Below are 19,239 nucleotides of genomic sequence, written 5' to 3' on the forward strand. Positions count from 1 at the left end.
AAATCACAATGACTATACCAGTAGGGCTCCTAACAATTAAACAGAAAATATTAATGATTTATAGACATAGTGACAACAATTATTTGCATAATTTCGTTCCAGTGGATAACTTGCTTAAATGTAGCACAAAACAAAAACATTGTAATAACACAATTTATTAATTATAGTTTTTCAGACATTTTAATGCAGTTTTTGTGTTAAAATTAGGTGCCTCAGCTGATAATCAGGTCGGCTTTAGTTTTTGCCAAAATTGGGATATATTCCCATAAGGAAGCCCCTTTCTCTCTCTCTCTCTCTCTCTCTCTCTCTCTCTCTCTCTCTCTCTCTCTCTCTCTATATATATATATATATATATATATATATATTCCTCCTTAATCAGTATAGCAGTTAACTACATAAGAAACTAATAATAATATGAATATTAAATCAAATATACCTTAGTATTTCAAATACTAAGGTAGTTTACTTTTTAAATATTCTTGATTTTTAAAAAAATGTACTAGTCTTTTCATTCACTACAGCCACTAAGTTCTACTTCTAAAGTCTACCAGCTACTACAAAGGTGTGTCAGACAGGGTTCTGTAGTGAAAAAAAAACTAAGACATTTATGATTTTTATTGATATACAGATATAGATAGATATATACAACACAGATAAATAAACAGCTAATTAATCCACAGGGCAGTACAGAGGGCTCAGTTCAACTCACTTCCGTGAGACAGTTAATATACTGGCAGTCCTTCAACTCACGAAAGTTACTGAGTGCAAGTCAAGGAAGCAGACAGCTGAGTCTTCTTTAGAGCAATACAGGTGGAGTCTGGCCACAGGTAGCAAACGGCAGGGCAGGGCACCAACAGTCAGCTAGATGACAAGGTCCAACAGTTTCCAGCTTAAGTGATATATACACATCGGTGTGGTGAAGCATGTCATGAAGGAACCTCAAACTAGAGCGACACAATCCATGGGTTATTTGTCCCACAGATAGTGTAGCATACAAGGTGAGGCAGTGAACTAGCTAAGGCAGCCACAGAGAGAGACAGAAAGGCGAGGCTCACTAAGCCATTTATCTCTTTGTCCTTCAATTAAACTGCAAACTTATTAATCCCACATGAATTTATTGGCCAGGTTAGCAGAATAAATCTACCTATAACAGAAAGGGAGTTCCTTTCAGATACAAAAGGCAATTTTGCTACCTTAAAATTTGAAAGAAAGATGCAAATATAAAAGGAGAGCAGAGAAGGTTAAATCTTAAAAGAACAATTTTCACTGCATATTTCTGGCCTTACTTGGAGTCAGAATTCAAAAGAAAAGATCAGAAAGCAAAAAAAAGGAAACTGTCCACTTTATTTGAATGAGAAATTAAAATCAGCGGAAATCAGTGCTATTCCTCTTGCTTGGATCTCTAAGAGAAAAAGAGACGGCAGGGTATATTTCATGCCTGTATAAAGCCTGAGTGCTAGAGTGAAAATGTGTGTATATGTACAATCTTTCTTTATATAAAATAGAGGGAAAGATTTTAGAGAATTAACATGCACAATTGTGTGATTGGGGGCTACAAAGTCAACAACAGCTATGCAAAGAAGGAAGTAAAATCTGGAAATATATCTATGTTACCATCTTAAAGCAGATTCTTACATTTTGGAGAAATCACGATTTTTGTTCTAAGGTTTCAGTTGCTTGGATAAGGACCACTCACAGCATCCAATGTAATCTCTGATAAATAGTTGATTGCTTGTCAATGCTAGACAGAGCTAAAGATACCTTCCTAGCAACATCTGAAACGGTGCTAGTTCAAACAACTGGACAACATAGCCTATCCAACTAGGCACACATCTTTTCATATCTCATTTGAATATCTACTAACTTCAATAGATATTTTTTGACTCCTTGACTCACAACCACAAAATCAAAAAGGGGAATATGAGTATTTCTTTCTCTCTGTCTCTCTCTCTGTCTCTGTCTCTGTCTCTCTCTCTCTCTCACACACACACACACACACACACACACACACACACACACACTGCATCTAGTTGATTCTGGCTTATAGAAACTCTATAGGGCCCGGTAGAACTACCCCTGAGGTTTCTGAGACTGTATGCCTTTGCGGCAGTAGAAAGTCTAATCTTTCTCCTGCGGAGTGGATGGTGATTTCCAACTGCTGATCTTGCAAGTTAGTAGCCCACAGAGTAACATCTACGGCACCTCAGCTCCTAGTAGAGGAATACTGATACACAATGTTGGAGTAACTTAAAACGAACAAACAAAAGCACTTGACTTTAATAATGTAACCCCTTTATCTCAATTCTGTCATTGAAAATTTGGTAAGATTATGATATACATAGATTTGTTCACAGGATGAATAAAACATAGTGCTTCCATAGTCTGATATGTCTTCACTAGATGTAAAGTAAGTTATTTTTATTATTACTGTGGTCATTATAATAATTTTCTCAATAAACCTATATGAACACTTAATAAGAATTGTAACATTAGTAATTTTCTGGAAACACTTTTGTAATTATATGGTATGAATTTACCATCAGATGTATTCATAATCATAGCTATTTCAGTTAAAATGTTTGTCAACTGATGAATTGGTCATGAATCTTTCAGATATTATAGCATGGGTTCACAATAAGAGAAATATAATTTGTTTATGCAGTAAGAATAAAGCTAAAAACAACAGCACCATATTAATTAAAATTTATTTTGCATTATATTTTATTAAAGATAAACTTTTAAGATGGAAATCATACTAGTGGTTTGTAAGGACTTTGGGTTGTGGGATCAAATTGGTCAAAAAAAAAGATAAGCCAACTTGGGGGATGATTATATTTTGATCTGGTAGTGGTTACAAACTACAAAAAAACTTTTAAAAACTCATTATATTATACATTTAAAGAGAGTGGATTTTTCTGTTAATATTTATACACATATAAACCTTTCACAAAAATGTAAAGAGATCCAAAAACAGATAAGAAATTATACATATCATTCTCACCATAATGTTTTGAAAAAACTTACACATAATCAAATCTAAATATATCCATTCTATTATCCATGTTACTTTGGTAATTTTATTTACAACATAAAAATTTTACAATAATTGCATAATCAATTAATATACTTCATATTAGAAAGAAGTATCAGAGTAAAGGGGGAGATTTGAAACTAACTAAAACAGAACATATGTATCCAAGTTCTGTACCTTGTAATCTCCTAAAAATTAGAAATATCATTGAATCTTTGTGAACTTTAAAACATCCATGTATATCATGAAAAAAGCACAGTGTACCCAAGTATTGATAGGGCTATTAAATTAGAAATATATTTCTATTACTGTGTCATAGTAATGATATATGTAGCTTTTTATGTTAGTGATTTTATTTCGCTCTTTTCTATTTTAGCATACCTTAACCTGGTTGCTATGAGTTGGCATCAACTCAAAGGCAGTGCGTTTGATTTGGTTTTAGTTTAACCTCAAATATAGTATTTGAATGAGAAAATGAAAATATTGATATATACAGGTGCATAGTGATCATTTTCACACGGTAACTGCTACTATTATTATATTGAGAGGAACTAAAGATTAACAAAATTTTCATTCTTTTTATTTTGGCAATGACTGACAGTGTGTCCTTTAGGTTCATGGGTAATAAGAAAAAACTGGGAAAATAATCTAGTTTGTTTGTGTTTATCAATACCTTGTAAATTATCCAAAAAGCTCAAACATTATATACTGCTATTCCGTTTCATGTATATGATTGAACCATAGCTATTGAACCAAGAAAGGTGGACACAATTGTGAATGTTGACTAAAATAATGGTTGATATTTCGGTAATTATTTTATGAGACATCATTAGCAAAATTTGCATTGATCATAAAATACAAAACTAGCCATTAAAGGATGTGGGAGTTATTGGTTAATTATTATCAAGGATAAATGTGATTCTTAGCCACATATATCTGTATGGTCTTGTTTGCAATATGGATCACAATATTAATGATATAATTTCTCTGATTAATAAACATGGGAAAATGGAGATTTTGAGTTAAAAATTATGGGATTTTTTTCATGAAATTTTGAATCCCTTCATATTTAAACATGTAAAATACCGTACATATACAAGCTACTAAAACTATTTCTTATTACATACTGTGGTTGACCCTTGAAATTACATTTTTACTGTTATATATAGTCATATTTGATCTCAATAAACTTAAGTACCTTTCAGGTAAAACAATCTTTGGATTCTCCTTCGTATCTGCTGAGTCTTGATACTATAAATAATAGGGTTCATCAAGGGTGGGAAAAGAATATAGATGTTTCCCATGAGAACATGAACCAATGGTGAGAGGTGTTTTCCAAAGCGATGTACCATTGTCAGACCAATAATCGGAATGTAGAAAACCAAAACTGCGGAGATGTGAGATACACATGTCTGTAAGGACTTGATCCTCTCTTCCCTGGATGCAATGGCTAAGACCGCATGCAGGATCATGATGTAAGAGAAAAGTATGAGAACCGAGTCCAACAACAGGTTGCTGATTACCAGAAATAGGCCATAGATGCTGTTGAAACGAATGTCTGAGCAAGCCATTCTATTTAAGTCTTGATGTAGACAGAACGAGTGAGAAAGTATGTGGGGCCGGCAATAGTTTAGGAACTTCAGGCGAATTATGACTGGAGGTATGAGTAAGGAACTTCTACCTAAAATCGCAATCCCAATTTTCATGATTTTGTCCTTTGTTAGGATAGAAGAATAGCGCAGGGGGTTGCAAATCGCAATGTAGCGGTCAAAGGACATAGCAAGAAGGACAGAGGACTCCATGAAGGATAGACCATGGATGAAGTAGGATTGTGCAATGCAGAAATCCAAGCTGATTTCTTGAAGGAGTCCCAACAAAATTCCCAGCACGGTGGGCACTGTGGACAAGCCCATGCACAGGTCAGTCAGGGCCAGCATGGCCAAGAAGTAGAACATGGGCTCGTGCAAAGTCGGCTCAGTTCTGATCACATGAATCACCATGCAGTTTCCCAGGAACACCATGGCATAGATGGAGGAGAAAGGGATGGCGAGCCAGATGTAGTCAACTTCTAGCCCGGGAAAACCAGTCAGAACAAAGTTGGGATTACTGAGGTTAGAGATGTAGATCATGGGTGCTACTAGAAAAAAGAAATATTCCTGGAGAGATATAGTCAATTGGATGGATCACTGATTCTAAATGTTTAATTGTGCTTTTTCTTATATTCAGAATAAAATAAAAATTAATGCAATTTTCTTTAGTGTCATCAACTCAGAAAATTGGAGAGTTTATGTGCTATTTATTCTATATCGCAAATTTATTCTGTTTGATGGCACGTCTTGTTTCATAACTAATCATGCTCAGAAAGCAAGGAGTTTTTATGCAGGGACACAAATTCTCATGAGCACCTGAGTTTGGGTGTGAGATTAGACTTAGGGGAGACTTACTTCCTGAAAGAAGATATTTTGTGATCAGTCACAGGGGTGCATTACTCTCACCAATGTAGCCCCATAGGGGACTATGAATAGATGGGCAATTTTCTCCTGTTCACCACAACTATTCCTACCATACTCCACTGGGTAACAAGATCACACAGGGAATAAGACTTCAAATGTCATCAAACTTTGGAGATAATAAAATTAATCAAGGAAAAACTTTGGGAATGAAATTAAATGAGAATTTTTTGCACAGGCCACCTGATAAAACTACTTTTTAGCTTAGGTGCCTATTAAATCTTATACTTGGTTTGTATTCTTCATTGTTGTGATTCTCTCTAGACTATAGGAGAGTTATATTCTCTATGATCATAATGTATTTTATCTCATATTTTATAACTTAAGTTAGAATAAATGACAATTTTAATATGAAATTATTGTCATTGTTTTTAATAATGAGCTTCTTATCAATCAATACATAAATAATTACTAATCAATAATATCAGAATATTTAGTCTATGATCATGTTTGCTATGTAAGGTAAAATAATATCAGTTTTTAAATCATACCACATCTTCTCACAATGGTTTAAAATAACCTCTTTTGCTTTGTCTGCCATAACATTATGTGTACTACACAAGCATCACCCTCATATTGAGTAGATTAAAACAATATGACATGAGATCATTAGCATAAAAAATCTTCTGAATTAGCCAAAATTGTAATAATAATCTTGGGGTTCCAGAATTCAAATGGTGCACTCTTTTTCAATGTGTACCTCTCAATTATAATGTGTATATCTAGGAACTGGACATTTGATTATTTTAGGTAGCTATAATGTTGCTAATTTTAAAAATATTAAATAAAAAATCAGATTATTGGATTACCACTTTCAGTTCGATACACAACACATCTAGAATAGTCATTCCTATCCTTAATACTATTGGAAACACATACATACACCAATTTAAAAAATCAATGGCTTTACTTGGATCTTTCAAATAATTGGTTTCACAGCACAAAAACCTGAAATTGACAGAAAGAGATAAATGCAGAGAATCACAATTATAATGTGCTTAAGGGAAACAGAATGAAGAGCCCTAAATTGCCTGTTGTTTTGTTGTTAGGTGTCATTGAAATGGCTCTGACTTAATGTATAACAGAACAAAACACTGCCCAGTCCCCAACCATCCTCAAATGGTTGTTATGGTTGAACCCATTGTGACAGCCACATGAAAACCTACTTCCTTGAGGGTCTTCCTAAATTTGCAGAGAATCTTATTTGATAAAGTTGACAGCTTTTCGAGGCTGACTACAAACTAGCATGTGAGTTAAAGTTCTTTGTGGCTGTACTCTTTAACAAGTTTTACCACTAGAATCCTGAAATCTTCTGGCAGTAGAGAACAAAGAAGAATGAACTCGTGACTATAGCAGATGAAGAGAAAAAGTAAACATTTAAATCATTAGTGTGTTCTACCCTCCAGACAAAAAGACTTTACCAGAGCCTTCTGTGACCCAGATATAAAATTGGACAGTTACCAAATTCCAGTCCCTTTCATCTTCCTGACACACGTAGGGAGAAAAGAGACCAGTGTTCAAGGTAAATTTAACTATGAATTATCTAAATATTTGAGTTAATTTGGGTTAATATGCAGTGATTGACAGAGTGGATAGAAAACAACATCCAAACACATGTTGTTCATAAGGTTAAAAAATCAAATATGAAAGCATATATAGAGTAAAATATATAAAGGAATGTATTCCATGCAAACATGAATGAAAAGAAAGCTAAAATCATTACATTAATTTAGCATAACATAATAATAAGGAATATGATTTGTGAACTAGGTATAACAATTCTTCATGTATATGCACCCAACAAAATATTTATGAATACTGATAGGAATTCAAAGAGCAATAAACAAACCAACTACAATATATGGAAATATTAATAATCTCTTTCACTCCTTGATAGATGGAGCAGCGACATATCAATAAATATATTAACGATGTAAAATATACTATAAATCAACTTGATTCATTTGTGGAGCTCTCCAGCCAACCAGTAAATATCACATATACATCTAAAGCTCTTATGAAACACTCCTTTACAAAAAAAAAAAGACTTCTAGTTGGTCAACAAATGCAGGAAAAAGGAAACTCACATTCATTAACCTTTAGAGAAGTGTATCACCTCATCCCAGCAATAATAGCAAAGTTCCAAAGAGCAGAAAATGGCAAATGCTCACAACAGTGGAGAGAGGTTAAAACATTCTTACATTGCTGGTGGGATTATAAACTGGTGAAACCACTGTGAAAAATGGTGTAGCACATCCTTAAAAAGTTGTAAACAGAGAGACCATAAGATCCATAAATTCCACAAATACCATATATATGCGAATATAAGACCACCCGAATATAAGCCGAGGTATTTAATTATTACCTGGGAAACCAGGAAAACTGATTGACTTGAGTATAAGCCTAGGGTGGAAAATGCAGAAGCTATTGGTGGAGTTTCAATAATCAAAACAAATGAAAATAAAATTACTAAAACTTGAGCCATCAGTGAGGTAATATATTTAAATATTTATTTTAAATAAAAAACATAAGTAAAAGGACAACATGTCATTTAACATTAGTAAACCAACACAGTAAGTGGAAAATAGGTTCAACAAAAACAAAAAGATATCAACAATGATACTTTAAGAGTACTATTCCCTGAGCTCAATCAGCAACCAAGCTAAAATGTAAAGCATTAAAATCCTTCAAAACTGGATTCCTCATCATCATCCGTATCCCAATGCAGAGCTTCAGCTGGTGTGAGGTCATCATAGACGCTGTCTTCACTGAGATCACCGTCATCACCATCACTGCTGTCATTTTCATACAAAGCGCAGTCTTCACTGCCATCCATAGCATTACTAATACTGCATTTCTGGAAGGCAGGTGGCACCATGTCTTCTGGAATGTCTTCCCATGCATCTCGAACCCACTTTGCTATTAACTCTATGTCAGGCTTCATGAGATTTCCTCCTTTTGTTAGTCGGGCTTGACCAGATGATATCCATTCATGCTGCATCCTTCCACGTGGTCTTTAAAAGGCCTATTCAAAGATACATTCAGAGGCTGCAGTACAGATGTAAGTCCACATGGGATAACGGCCAAAGTAACTTTACTAGATTTTGCCAGTTTTTTTATGTCATCCGATAGGTGGGTGCTGAACATATCCCAAACAAGTAAGGATAGTTTTTTATTTAAGGCTGCTCCTGGTCATCACCTCCAAATTTCTTCCAGCCATTTTGTTGTTCTATCTTCATCCATCCAACCTTTAACATGTGTACGCACAGTAATTCTTGGTGGGAAATTGATCTTTTCAGGCAAGGTCTTTCTTATAAAATTAATGACTGAACAAAGCTTAGTTCCATTAGCCAAACATGATAGAACAACTGTGAAGTGTTTTTTTCTTTTCATTTCCTGTGGTTTTGAGAAAAATGGTTTTTTCTCCTAAACTTGCAGTAGTTCTGTTGCTTGGAAGATCAAAAGTCATGGCATTTTCATCCATATTCACAATATCTGCCAGGTCGTAATTATAAATCCCTATATGTTTTATAATAAATGACTGGAATGAAATAATTTTTCTTCAAGATTTTGTGGCAATTTCTGGGAAATCTTTGTTCTTAATCTCAAGCATAGTATGCCAAACCTATTCATGAAGTGGGTACACCATCCTGCTGACGCAGCAAATTTTTCAATGCCTGGTGCTTTATATTTGTCATCCTTTGTCTTTTGTAGAGCACATATGCGGATTCCCATGTGTGTTACGCAGTAACCATTTTGACGACACTCCATAACCCATTTATGCAATTCACTCTCTAGAACCCCATAAAAAGACGTTACACCACGACGAGCTTTTTTAGCTTTTGGAATCTGTTCCAAGTCAGTCTTCATTTACTGCCACTCCCTCACTTGCTTTTCATCAACACAGAATCCTCTACTTGCAATACTGTTATTTCTCTCTTCTGCTCTTGAAACAACCTTCATTTTGAAACCAGACTCCTATGACCTGCATTTTTTTTTTTGGTTCAAGAGTATCCATTTCTAATAGGATAAAAAAAACTAGACTTTGAAAAAGCACTTTCATGGTAACCCCCACCCCCACCCCCGCAACGTGTTAGCGGGAAGGAGGAAGAGGAGTCCGTGCACGCGGGGAGTGCAGGTTGTGAATTAACACAGAGACCAGAGGGGAGAGATGGAGAGCAGCCACAGACACATCCTTACCAGTTCAGCTGCCACGTAAGTGAATCACTATGGGTGCTTCTGCGAATTGGAGCTGTCCACGACATAGGACAGCTCTGATTGGTTAGATGTGAGCAAACAAACGTTCAAAGCCCTGCCATGTCAGCAGGGCTTTGAATGAACCAAGGAGAAATGGCAATCACTCAGGAGATAACAGGTCCTCTTCCTGTTACCTTGGGGGAGAGGGGGCAGCGAGATGTTTCACCTCGCTGGGGTACCACTGACCTGTGTATAAGCCGAACCCCAGTTTTTCAGCTCATTTTTATGCTGAACAGCTCAGCTTAGACACGAGTATATATGGTATATATATGAAAGGATTTCAAAATTTTCTTTTAAAATCTTCCTTTATCTTTTAATTCTATTTTTTTCATGCTTTTGAAGATTTCACATATATCCTAGAGAGAAAAAAGAACTGTGGCATGAAGAGGAATTTGTACGCTCATTTCCATCATTGCATTCATTAGTCACAATATCATAAAGTTGGAAGCAACCTAAATGCTCACCAGTGGATGAATGGATAAACTCTGGCACTTTCATACAATGGTATAATACACAACATTAAACTCAGAACTCTGAACTAGTTAAAAATGAGTCAGTAAGTGCTGTATAATCAAGGACTACATTGAATTGCCTTGCAAAGAAACATGGTACTGTAGTATTTTGATATATGTAGAAAATGCATCCTGCTCAAAGAAGATCAATGATCAGATCACTTTGGATATGCGGTCCTTTAGAGTTCAACTAGTAATTACGATCTCTAAAAAGACTTGTCCTACACTTTACAGGAGTCTCCCGCATGGTTTCCACCTCGTGCATTCCAATCAACAATGATCATAAATGCATCTTCACTGCGTGCTTGTTCAATTGCAAAGTTGACAGCGTTCTTCAATATCTCCACTCGTGACTGTAGGAGTTCGTGCATATATTTGAATAATAACTACATTGATTGGTATTCCTTGCAGGCACACAGATAATACTATATTTCATACTTAATCGTACACAAAGATACATTTTAGGATGGTCTGTTCAATTATTGATATGACACCATTTCTCTTAAATACATCTTCCCAGCATAGTAAACCATATGGTTATGACTCAAGATAACCAAAACTAGTTAATTTCAGTTCACTGTTGATTTTTTGTGCATTCTATTTTGACAATTTCAAAATTTCCTAGAACCATCCTTCATATAATTCATGTTCTGATGATTACTGAATATTTGCAGCTGTTTCTTCTAATTTTAAGTCATCCATTATCAGCAAATGAAGATCCCCAAAACCTTGCTCCATTGAGGTTGACTCTATTTGAGGGGGCAAAAATTCCTCATTTACATTTGAATGCCTTACAACTTGCAGGCTCTCCTTGAGAAACTACATCAGACAATCTTCCATTACTACTCATAGGCTTTCATTGACTAATCCCTATGCAGTGGACTGTCTTTTCCTTCTTCTTAGTCTGTCTTAGGCTGGAAGCTCCACTGAAACCTGCTCTAATTCCATGATAAGACTTCTTAATTCAATGAAAAATTAGCATCCGTTGATGCTTTTATTTTGTAACACACATATCTGCTTTTTATGATTTATTTTAATTTCCCCTAAACTATATACAACATAGCATCTATCAATACATCCATTGTCGTGTGCACAACATAGTGAGATGTGCGAGAGTAGTGAAGATGTGCATGCTTCACCTACACTTAGTGATACCTTTTCATCATCATAAGCAAAAGGTAACTACTAATTAATACATATACTTACTTGATATTTGTTTCTTTTTAATTTGAATCTCTCATAAGAGGAAGTAATAACTGAAACATTCAATTTGGAACGGTCCCAAGAATTTCCCTATTACATAGGAGTCCCTTAAGTCCATTTTAAAAGTCTGGCAATTACATGGTTAATGTCATCTGCTTCTACAAAGCCCACTGTGCCTGTGATGTTCAGGAGCCCAGGCATTGGTTGGCTTGTTCTAAAAGTACTCTTCAATGATGACTCACTACCCTCAGACTCCCAAGGAGGAAGAGGAGTGTTTCCATCTCTAATCTCCTCCTGGGTGACTTAATCATATGATGTTTGTAGTGGATGGCAAAGACACTTGCCCAAGATTCTTGCTACTGATCTTTTGTAGTGCAAATATAGTTTGAGGTAAGATTATAAAAATACAGTATTTTAATGACTGAGAGGGAGAAATAGTGCCATCAATTCGGGTACAATCTGGGAGTTACTATATACATTTACTGAAGACTTCTTAAAAGGTGCTGCCAGAGAGGAAAACATTTAAATGTACAACTAAGAGATAGTTGTTAAATCAACAACAAAAGTCTCCTACGTCTTACTCTCTCATGTGTGTCTATTTAGATCTTTAGACAGATTTATCCCTTGCTTTTGAAGGGAAGAAAACTAAAATGAAGGAAAGTTTGAGGAACAAGATGGTTTAGGGAACTTTTGGGTTATGAGACAGTCTGAAGACAGTCTAGTTCTCACAAGATGAAAAGTAAAAGAGGGATGATTTAAGTCAAATGCAGGGCCATCAAAATTAATTGTAATTATTTATAGATCTCTGAAGAATCATCTTTGAAAAAGATCTACACACTTTGAGCACAGTAAGTAATAATAGTAAGAAATATTTAGAGGATAATAATTGATGATTATAACTTAATTTCTAAGGACTTTACATAACAGCAGGAACTCTTCCCCCTATAATTTTGTTTTTTTCACATATAAATCCCTGATATTAGCATGATATGATAATTAGTACAGTTCTCTTATTTCCTCTTCAAAAAATAGAAAAGACACAATAAATATGATAGTATATGTATATAGTGTGAGAAGAGAATCTATTGTGGACAAAATTCCATGATCATAGTGCAATCATGGCAGATTATAGGATCTTAATAACGTTTCATGGAATTGTAATGTGGTTGTAGGAAAAAAAGCATTTCTTTTGGAAACCAACATGATTTTCCATTTTGTCTGCTCTATGAACACAATCTATTGCTGATTATACATCTGCTTAACAATTAGAAGAAAGCAGATCCTATAACAGAATTCAGAGTACATTCTTAAAATTTTGGGAGAAAGTAGCTCATTCTTAATCCCTTATGCAATCATGATTCATTGTGCCTAACATATTATATACCCTACACAAGCAAATTAGCATTAGAACATAAATAACATTTTAGAGTGCTCATTGAATTTTAATGAAACCATTAAAATTGATATTACCATTGAGGTGTGTGCATGTGTGTGCATGCATGTGTGTGTGTGTGTGTTCAATTGATAGAAACTCTGAGCTATTAGAAATTTTTTCTACATTTCTTTCCATTGGTTTGTTTGAATTTTAGAGGGAGAAGTCAGCTCAGAAGCAGGTTTCCTGGTTTCATGACAGCAGCCTTGAAAATTTCCTTCATTCGACAGATATATCTTAAAAATTAAAACTAATAAAAATAGTATTACACATTAATACAGATTACATAAAATTTCAAAACTATTCCTCTTCTAAGGATTAAAATGAATATGGATTATATAGAAGCAATTTATACCACAAATGTGAGAGCTTTGATGTCTGCTTTCATCAGGCCCCTTTACTTGATGGCTCACGCAATGAAATCAAGAATTGTCCTGCACTAAGGATGGTCACTATGCTTTTGTCTCTGTATCTAAAATATATGGTTAAAACAAATGACCTTTCCGTTTCCTAAACAAATATTATCGATTTTCTCTGAGTTTAGAGAAACAATGCAGGATAAATGTAGTCATAGAAATTCATAAATAAAAATAATTCAAACAGTTGATTTGAATGTACATGTACACATATTCTTAGCCAATATCTTCAACCTTTTTGTCATAACTCATATTGCCATCAATAACTGACTAGAAAATTGTAAAGACATGCAGAAGGAATAAAACATGCCGACATTTCTAAAGAAGCAAAGTTTAACCATACAAGTTGTCTGATAAACAATTTGATACCTTTCCTAATAAATTCTCAGAAACAAAACAATGTGTGTTTAGAACAGTAACAACATTCAGTTTGGACTTTAATGATCTATGACAAAATTCTTTGCAACATAAGAATCTGGAACAAAGAAATCATTTTAAGCTCCAAGTAACTGTAACTGAATATGCTGGTTGATATCATCACACAGCTTAATCGGGAGGACTGAGATGTCTTTTTTCATATAAAGATGAACCAATCCTCAAATTCATAACTTTTGATTTTTGTTCCTTTGTGAACTTCCAACAGTACTATACTCAGTCCTTTGAGAGACAAGTACTATACTTAATTGAGTATAGAAGTTCCCAAATTGTAATAGGTTCCAGCACTACCTGTAAATACTGCTAACACATTGAATGTCAAGGTTCAACTCAAGAAATCTGTATGCAATAGGTTTGGGATGGGAACTACTCATTTACATTTGTTACTATGCTTCACATATTACTAATGAAGTATCAGGCATCAAAGAACAAAAAAATCATATCATTGTAAATGAGGGGAGTGCTGAATGGAGATCCAAAGCCCATCTGTAGACAACTGGACATCCCCTTATGGAAGGGTCGCTGGGAGGAGACAAGCCAGTCAGGATGCAGGGTAGCAATGATGAAACATACAACTTTCCTCTAGTTCTTAAATGCTTCCTCCCCCCAACTATCATGATCCCAATTCTACCTTACAAATCTGGATAGACCAGAGGATGTACACTGGTACAGATAGGAACTGGAAACACAGGGAATCCAGGACAGATGATCCCTTCAGGACCAGTGCTGAGAGGGGTGATACTGGGAGGGTGGAGGGAAGGTGGGGTAGAAAGGGCAAACCAGATGTAGTACTTTTCATGAGAGCAAAATGTCAGGTCTCCTCCCGCAAAGCAGGTCATGTGTTAAACTGCAAACTGGTATCCTGGCAGGGCTCTTAATCTGTAGTCCGTCATACAGGGGATATAAAAATATGCTAGTAATTATAAATGTCTTTATTTTACTGTGAAATAAGGACATCTGTTAGTATACTAAGTCTATTAAGATATATTTATATAAAATCTCAAGTATTGAGGATTTCGGGGGTGCAGTGGATAAGGCATTGCTTGCTAACTAGAAGGTCAGCCTTTTGGAACCACTTGGAGGCTCACATGAAAGAGGTGAGGCTGGTCACTCCCTGGAGAGCCAGTCTCAGAAACCCCTGGGCCCTTTCACTCTGTCCTCAAGGTTTGCTTTCAGTCGGAACTGCTTGGACCACGGTGAGTTTTCTAAAATAGTTGCTGTGATTTGGAATTTTACTTGTTGTCTTTGAAGGCCTTGTTTGTGTGCTAATGGTGATGTGCTGCCATGTTCTGTGGGTGCATTTTGAAAATTTGAAATAGAACATTTCTCTGAATAAAAATTTAATCATGTTATTGGGTCTTGTACAATGCTTATCACAACCATACATGCATCCATTGTGTAAAGATCATTTGTATATTTGTTGCTCTCATCATTTTCAAAACATCTGCTTTCCACTTAAGTCCCTGGCATCAGCTCCTCATCCCAAACCCAGTTCTCCCCATTCATGAACCCCTGATAAATTAATACTTTGCCATATCTTACACTGTCTAAGGTCTCCCTTCACCCACTTTTCTGTTGTCTGACCTCCAGAGAGGAGGTTTTACGTAGATCCTTATAATCTGTTTTCCCTTTCTACATCACCTTTGCTCCACCCTCCCAGTATCGCCACTATCACCACTGGTCCTGAGGGGTTCATCTGTCCAGGATTCCCTGTGTTTCCAGTTCTCATCTGTACCAGTGTACATCCTCTGTTCCAGCTGGATTTGTAAGGTAGAATTGGTATCATGATAGTTGGTGGCAGGAAGCATTTAAGAACTGGAGAAAATTTGTATGTATCATTGTTACTACCCTGCACCCCGACTGGCTTGTCTCCTCCCCGTGACCCTTCTTAAAGGAGATGTCCAGTTGCCCACAAATGGCCTTAGGGTCCCAACTCTACACTCCCCCTCATTCACAATGACATGATATTTTCCCTTGATGCTTGATACCTGATCCCTTCATCACCTCGTGATTACACAGGCTGGGGTACTTCCTCCATGTGGGCTTTGTTGCTTCTGTGCTAGATGGCAGTTTGTTTATCTTCAAGCCTTTAAGACCTCAGATGCTATATCTTTTGATAGCCTGGCAGCATCGCCTTTCTTCCAAACACTTGCTTATGCCCCATTTGTCCTCAGCAATCATATCGGGAAGGCAAGCACACAATGATTTTTCCTTTGTTGATGCCTGAAACTTGATCCCTTCAACACCTCGTGTTCACACAGGCTGGTGTGCTTTTCAGTGTGGACTTGGTTGCTGCTCAGCTAGATGGCCGCTTGTTTATCTTCGTCTTTAAGACTACCCACCATATTATGGACATACCTATCTGAAGGAGCCCTGGTGGTGTAGTGACTGTGCACTGGGGTGAGATCTGCATGATCAGCTATTGAAGCCAACAGCTCCGTAGGAGAAAGACTAGGCTTTCTACTCCTGTAAACGCTTACAGGCTTGAGAACCCACAGGGGCTTACTATGAGTCAGCATTGACTCGGTGGCAGTGAGTTTTGAGGGATTATTGGAAAGCAGGTAAAGTGTTGGAAAAAAAATTGACAGGAAGTCAGAAGAATTGGATTCTGGACCCTAATCTCACACACCATGTTGGAATCTAGAGTTGATTTTATAATATGGACAATTAACCAAATCTCTTAGTTCTGTTTCAGCATTATACTTCAAACTCTATAAAATGGAATTAAATTGTAAGACTCCAAAATCAGGCTTGCCAAGTCTACAGAATTTATGCTAATAATTAGAAATCACATTTATTTAATGACCTGCTATCTATGAAGTAGAGAAAATACTTAGGGGGTGGGGGGATGGTAATCTCAGATTACCCGAAGAGCATTTCAGGTAGGTTCTACTAGACGCTGATTTATATTACATGTTCTGATTTATCAACTCATTGGATTTCAGGGTGTTTGTCTGTATTGCTGCCTGCCATTCTTCCTCTCCCTGTTATCATGTCACACTGCAACAACACTTTCTACCTAGCAGGGCTCCCAGGAATTGAGGCTGTGTTCACCTGGCTCTCCCTCCCCCTGTGTGCCATGTATGTGGCATCCTTGGCAGGGAACAGTTTGATCGTGTGGGTAGTGAAGTCAGACCCCTCCTTGCATCAACCCATGTACTATTTTCTGTCTATGCTGGCAGTGACTGACCTGGGCCTGTCTGCATCCACAATGCCCACCATGCTATCCATCTACATGTTGGGTTTCACTGAGGTGGCAGTGGATGCCTGCTTGGCACAGCTCTTCTTCATCCACACATTCTCCATCATGGAGTCGTCTGTACTTCTGACTATGGCCTTTGACCGTTTGGTGGCCATTAGCAAGCCTCTTCGCTATGGCACCATTCTTACAAACACTCGAATTGCCAGCTTAGGTTTGGCCATTGTGGTGCGCAGTATTGGTCTCCACATCCCAGCTCCCATCATGTTGAAGAAGTTGCCTTACTGCCAGAATTGCCACCTTTCCCACTCCTACTGCCTACACCCGGATGTCATGAAGCTGGCCTGTGTCGACACCCGCATCAATAGTGCATATGGTCTCTTTGTTGTGCTCTCCACACTGGGCACCGACGCAGTACTCATTGTCCTTTCCTACGGGATGATCCTGCAAACAGTGTTGTCCATTGCCTCCAAGGCTGGACGCCTCAAAGCCCTCAACACGTGTGTCTCCCACATATGTGCTGTGCTGCTGTTCTATACACCTATGATTGGACTATCCATGATTCACCGATTTGGAAAGCGGGCATCCCCATGTAGCCGTGTGTTGCTTTCCTATGTTCATTTTCTCACGCCTCCAGTACTCAATCCAGTTGTTTACACTATCAAGACCCAACAGATTCGGCAAAGGTTGATGCGTCTCTTAAGGTTGGGTAGGGGTGGTATCAGAGACATCCAAGGTCATTAAATCTTTGCTGTGTAGAAGCAAAAAAAAACATGAAGAGTTTAATCATCTATGCTGCACAGAATACAAGATGAGTCACATGTAGAGATATATATTCTCTCAATTATGGGAGAAGTAATCCACCTCCTTATTTATCAGTCTTTTACTAATGTGTGTACAGTTAAAAACCTATCGCCCTCAACTCAATTCCAACTTATATTAACCCTGTAGGATAGAGTAGAACTGCTTCTTGAAACAGGCTGTAAAGCTTTATGAAACAGGAAGATGTATCTTTCATCCATGGGGTGGGGGGGCTGGCAGACTTGAACTACTGACTTTGCAATTAGCAGTTCAATTTATATCCCACAACATCACCAGGCATAAAACCTTCTAATATGTCCAGGGTCAAAATGGTTGGTAGTGGTAGCCAGTTCCCATCCAGTTATTCTAGATAGGATCATACTTTGAAAAAAAAACTATAAACAAACCCCAACTTTTTAATTGAAAATTAGGGTAATGTTTTCAGACTTGATAATTTTATATTCTATAATTCATCCACATTTTCTTTCAACTCCTCCATTGTAATCTCTTCAATTTACCATAACTTATCCCGCATAATTCATGTGTTTCCTGTTTCTATCCCTTATTTCTTCCCAATCCTGTAAACTTTGTCCTTGGGCTAATACTCCCCTTTTGGTTTTAAACAGTTGCTTACTTGGGGGTCAGTTCAGTTCCAGATGTAAAGGTAATTAAAAGCTATAGTCGTGGGGGTCCCTTAAGTCTTTATCTGCCTAGTAATCCTGGTCTTTTTATGATTTTGAGTTCTAGTCCCTATTTTTCTCCTACTCTATCCACGCCCCTTTCCTGTGATCTTAGAGCAGTGGGTAGTGGTAGCTGAGAAACCATCTTCTTTTTCTGACCTCAGGGTTTCAGAGCCTGATGTTGGCATGATACATGAGCCCATTAGAGGAAATGTTTCTATATGTCTTTGAGTCTACATTCTTTCTTCCTTTGGGTGCAGAGAAACCAATAGTATCACCTTAGATGGCTTTTCAAGAGCTTTTAAGACCCCAGTAATTTTTTTACAACCCCATACTCCTCTTAATTGCTGTAAAACATTGTCCTTGTGAGATAACAATAGTCCTGATCCCCAGGCCCAGACTCATTCCTTCAAGATGGTTGGTTATGTTTAAGATATTTTCATAAACTTCCTCCATGTATACTATACAACCTTAATGGATATATTGAGATAAAAATGAATACACATATATAAATATCCAGATGAAAACATTTGGCAAGATATTTATAGAAGTAGAAATGTAAACTTAGATGTATGAAGGCTATGCTTATGAGGACTTTTTAATCCCAACATTTTTCTGTGTTTGTCTATTAGTAGAATTCATAAAGATGCACTGGATATATAGTTGTTAAGATTTAATGTACTTGTTCATACTTAATAAAATTTGGGGAGAAAAATCACTGGAATATAAAACCAAGAATAATTGTAAGTTGTCACACTGCTTT

General features: G+C 36.6%; 2 protein-coding genes across 2 annotated transcripts; one reads left to right on the plus strand and one right to left on the minus strand.

The window, feature by feature from the left end:
• Positions 1 to 4,221: 4,221 nt before the first annotated feature.
• On the minus strand, positions 4,222 to 5,160 carry LOC142446839 (olfactory receptor 51V1-like). Its single transcript, XM_075548574.1, has one exon. It carries the CDS (start codon positions 5,158 to 5,160, stop codon positions 4,222 to 4,224), a length of 939 nt encoding a protein of 312 aa, XP_075404689.1.
• Positions 5,161 to 8,520: 3,360 nt separating this feature from the next.
• On the plus strand, positions 8,521 to 17,739 carry LOC142445888 (olfactory receptor 51G2-like). The gene is made up of 2 exons (XM_075547759.1): positions 8,521 to 8,602; positions 16,742 to 17,739. The coding sequence occupies exons 1-2, from the start codon at positions 8,521 to 8,523 to the stop codon at positions 17,737 to 17,739; spliced, it is 1,080 nt and encodes a 359-aa protein (XP_075403874.1).
• The last annotated feature ends 1,500 nt before the right edge of the window (positions 17,740 to 19,239 follow it).

The sequence above is a fragment of the Tenrec ecaudatus genome, chromosome 4 (assembly GCF_050624435.1).
Source record: "Tenrec ecaudatus isolate mTenEca1 chromosome 4, mTenEca1.hap1, whole genome shotgun sequence".
Classification (NCBI taxonomy): domain Eukaryota; kingdom Metazoa; phylum Chordata; class Mammalia; order Afrosoricida; family Tenrecidae; genus Tenrec; species Tenrec ecaudatus.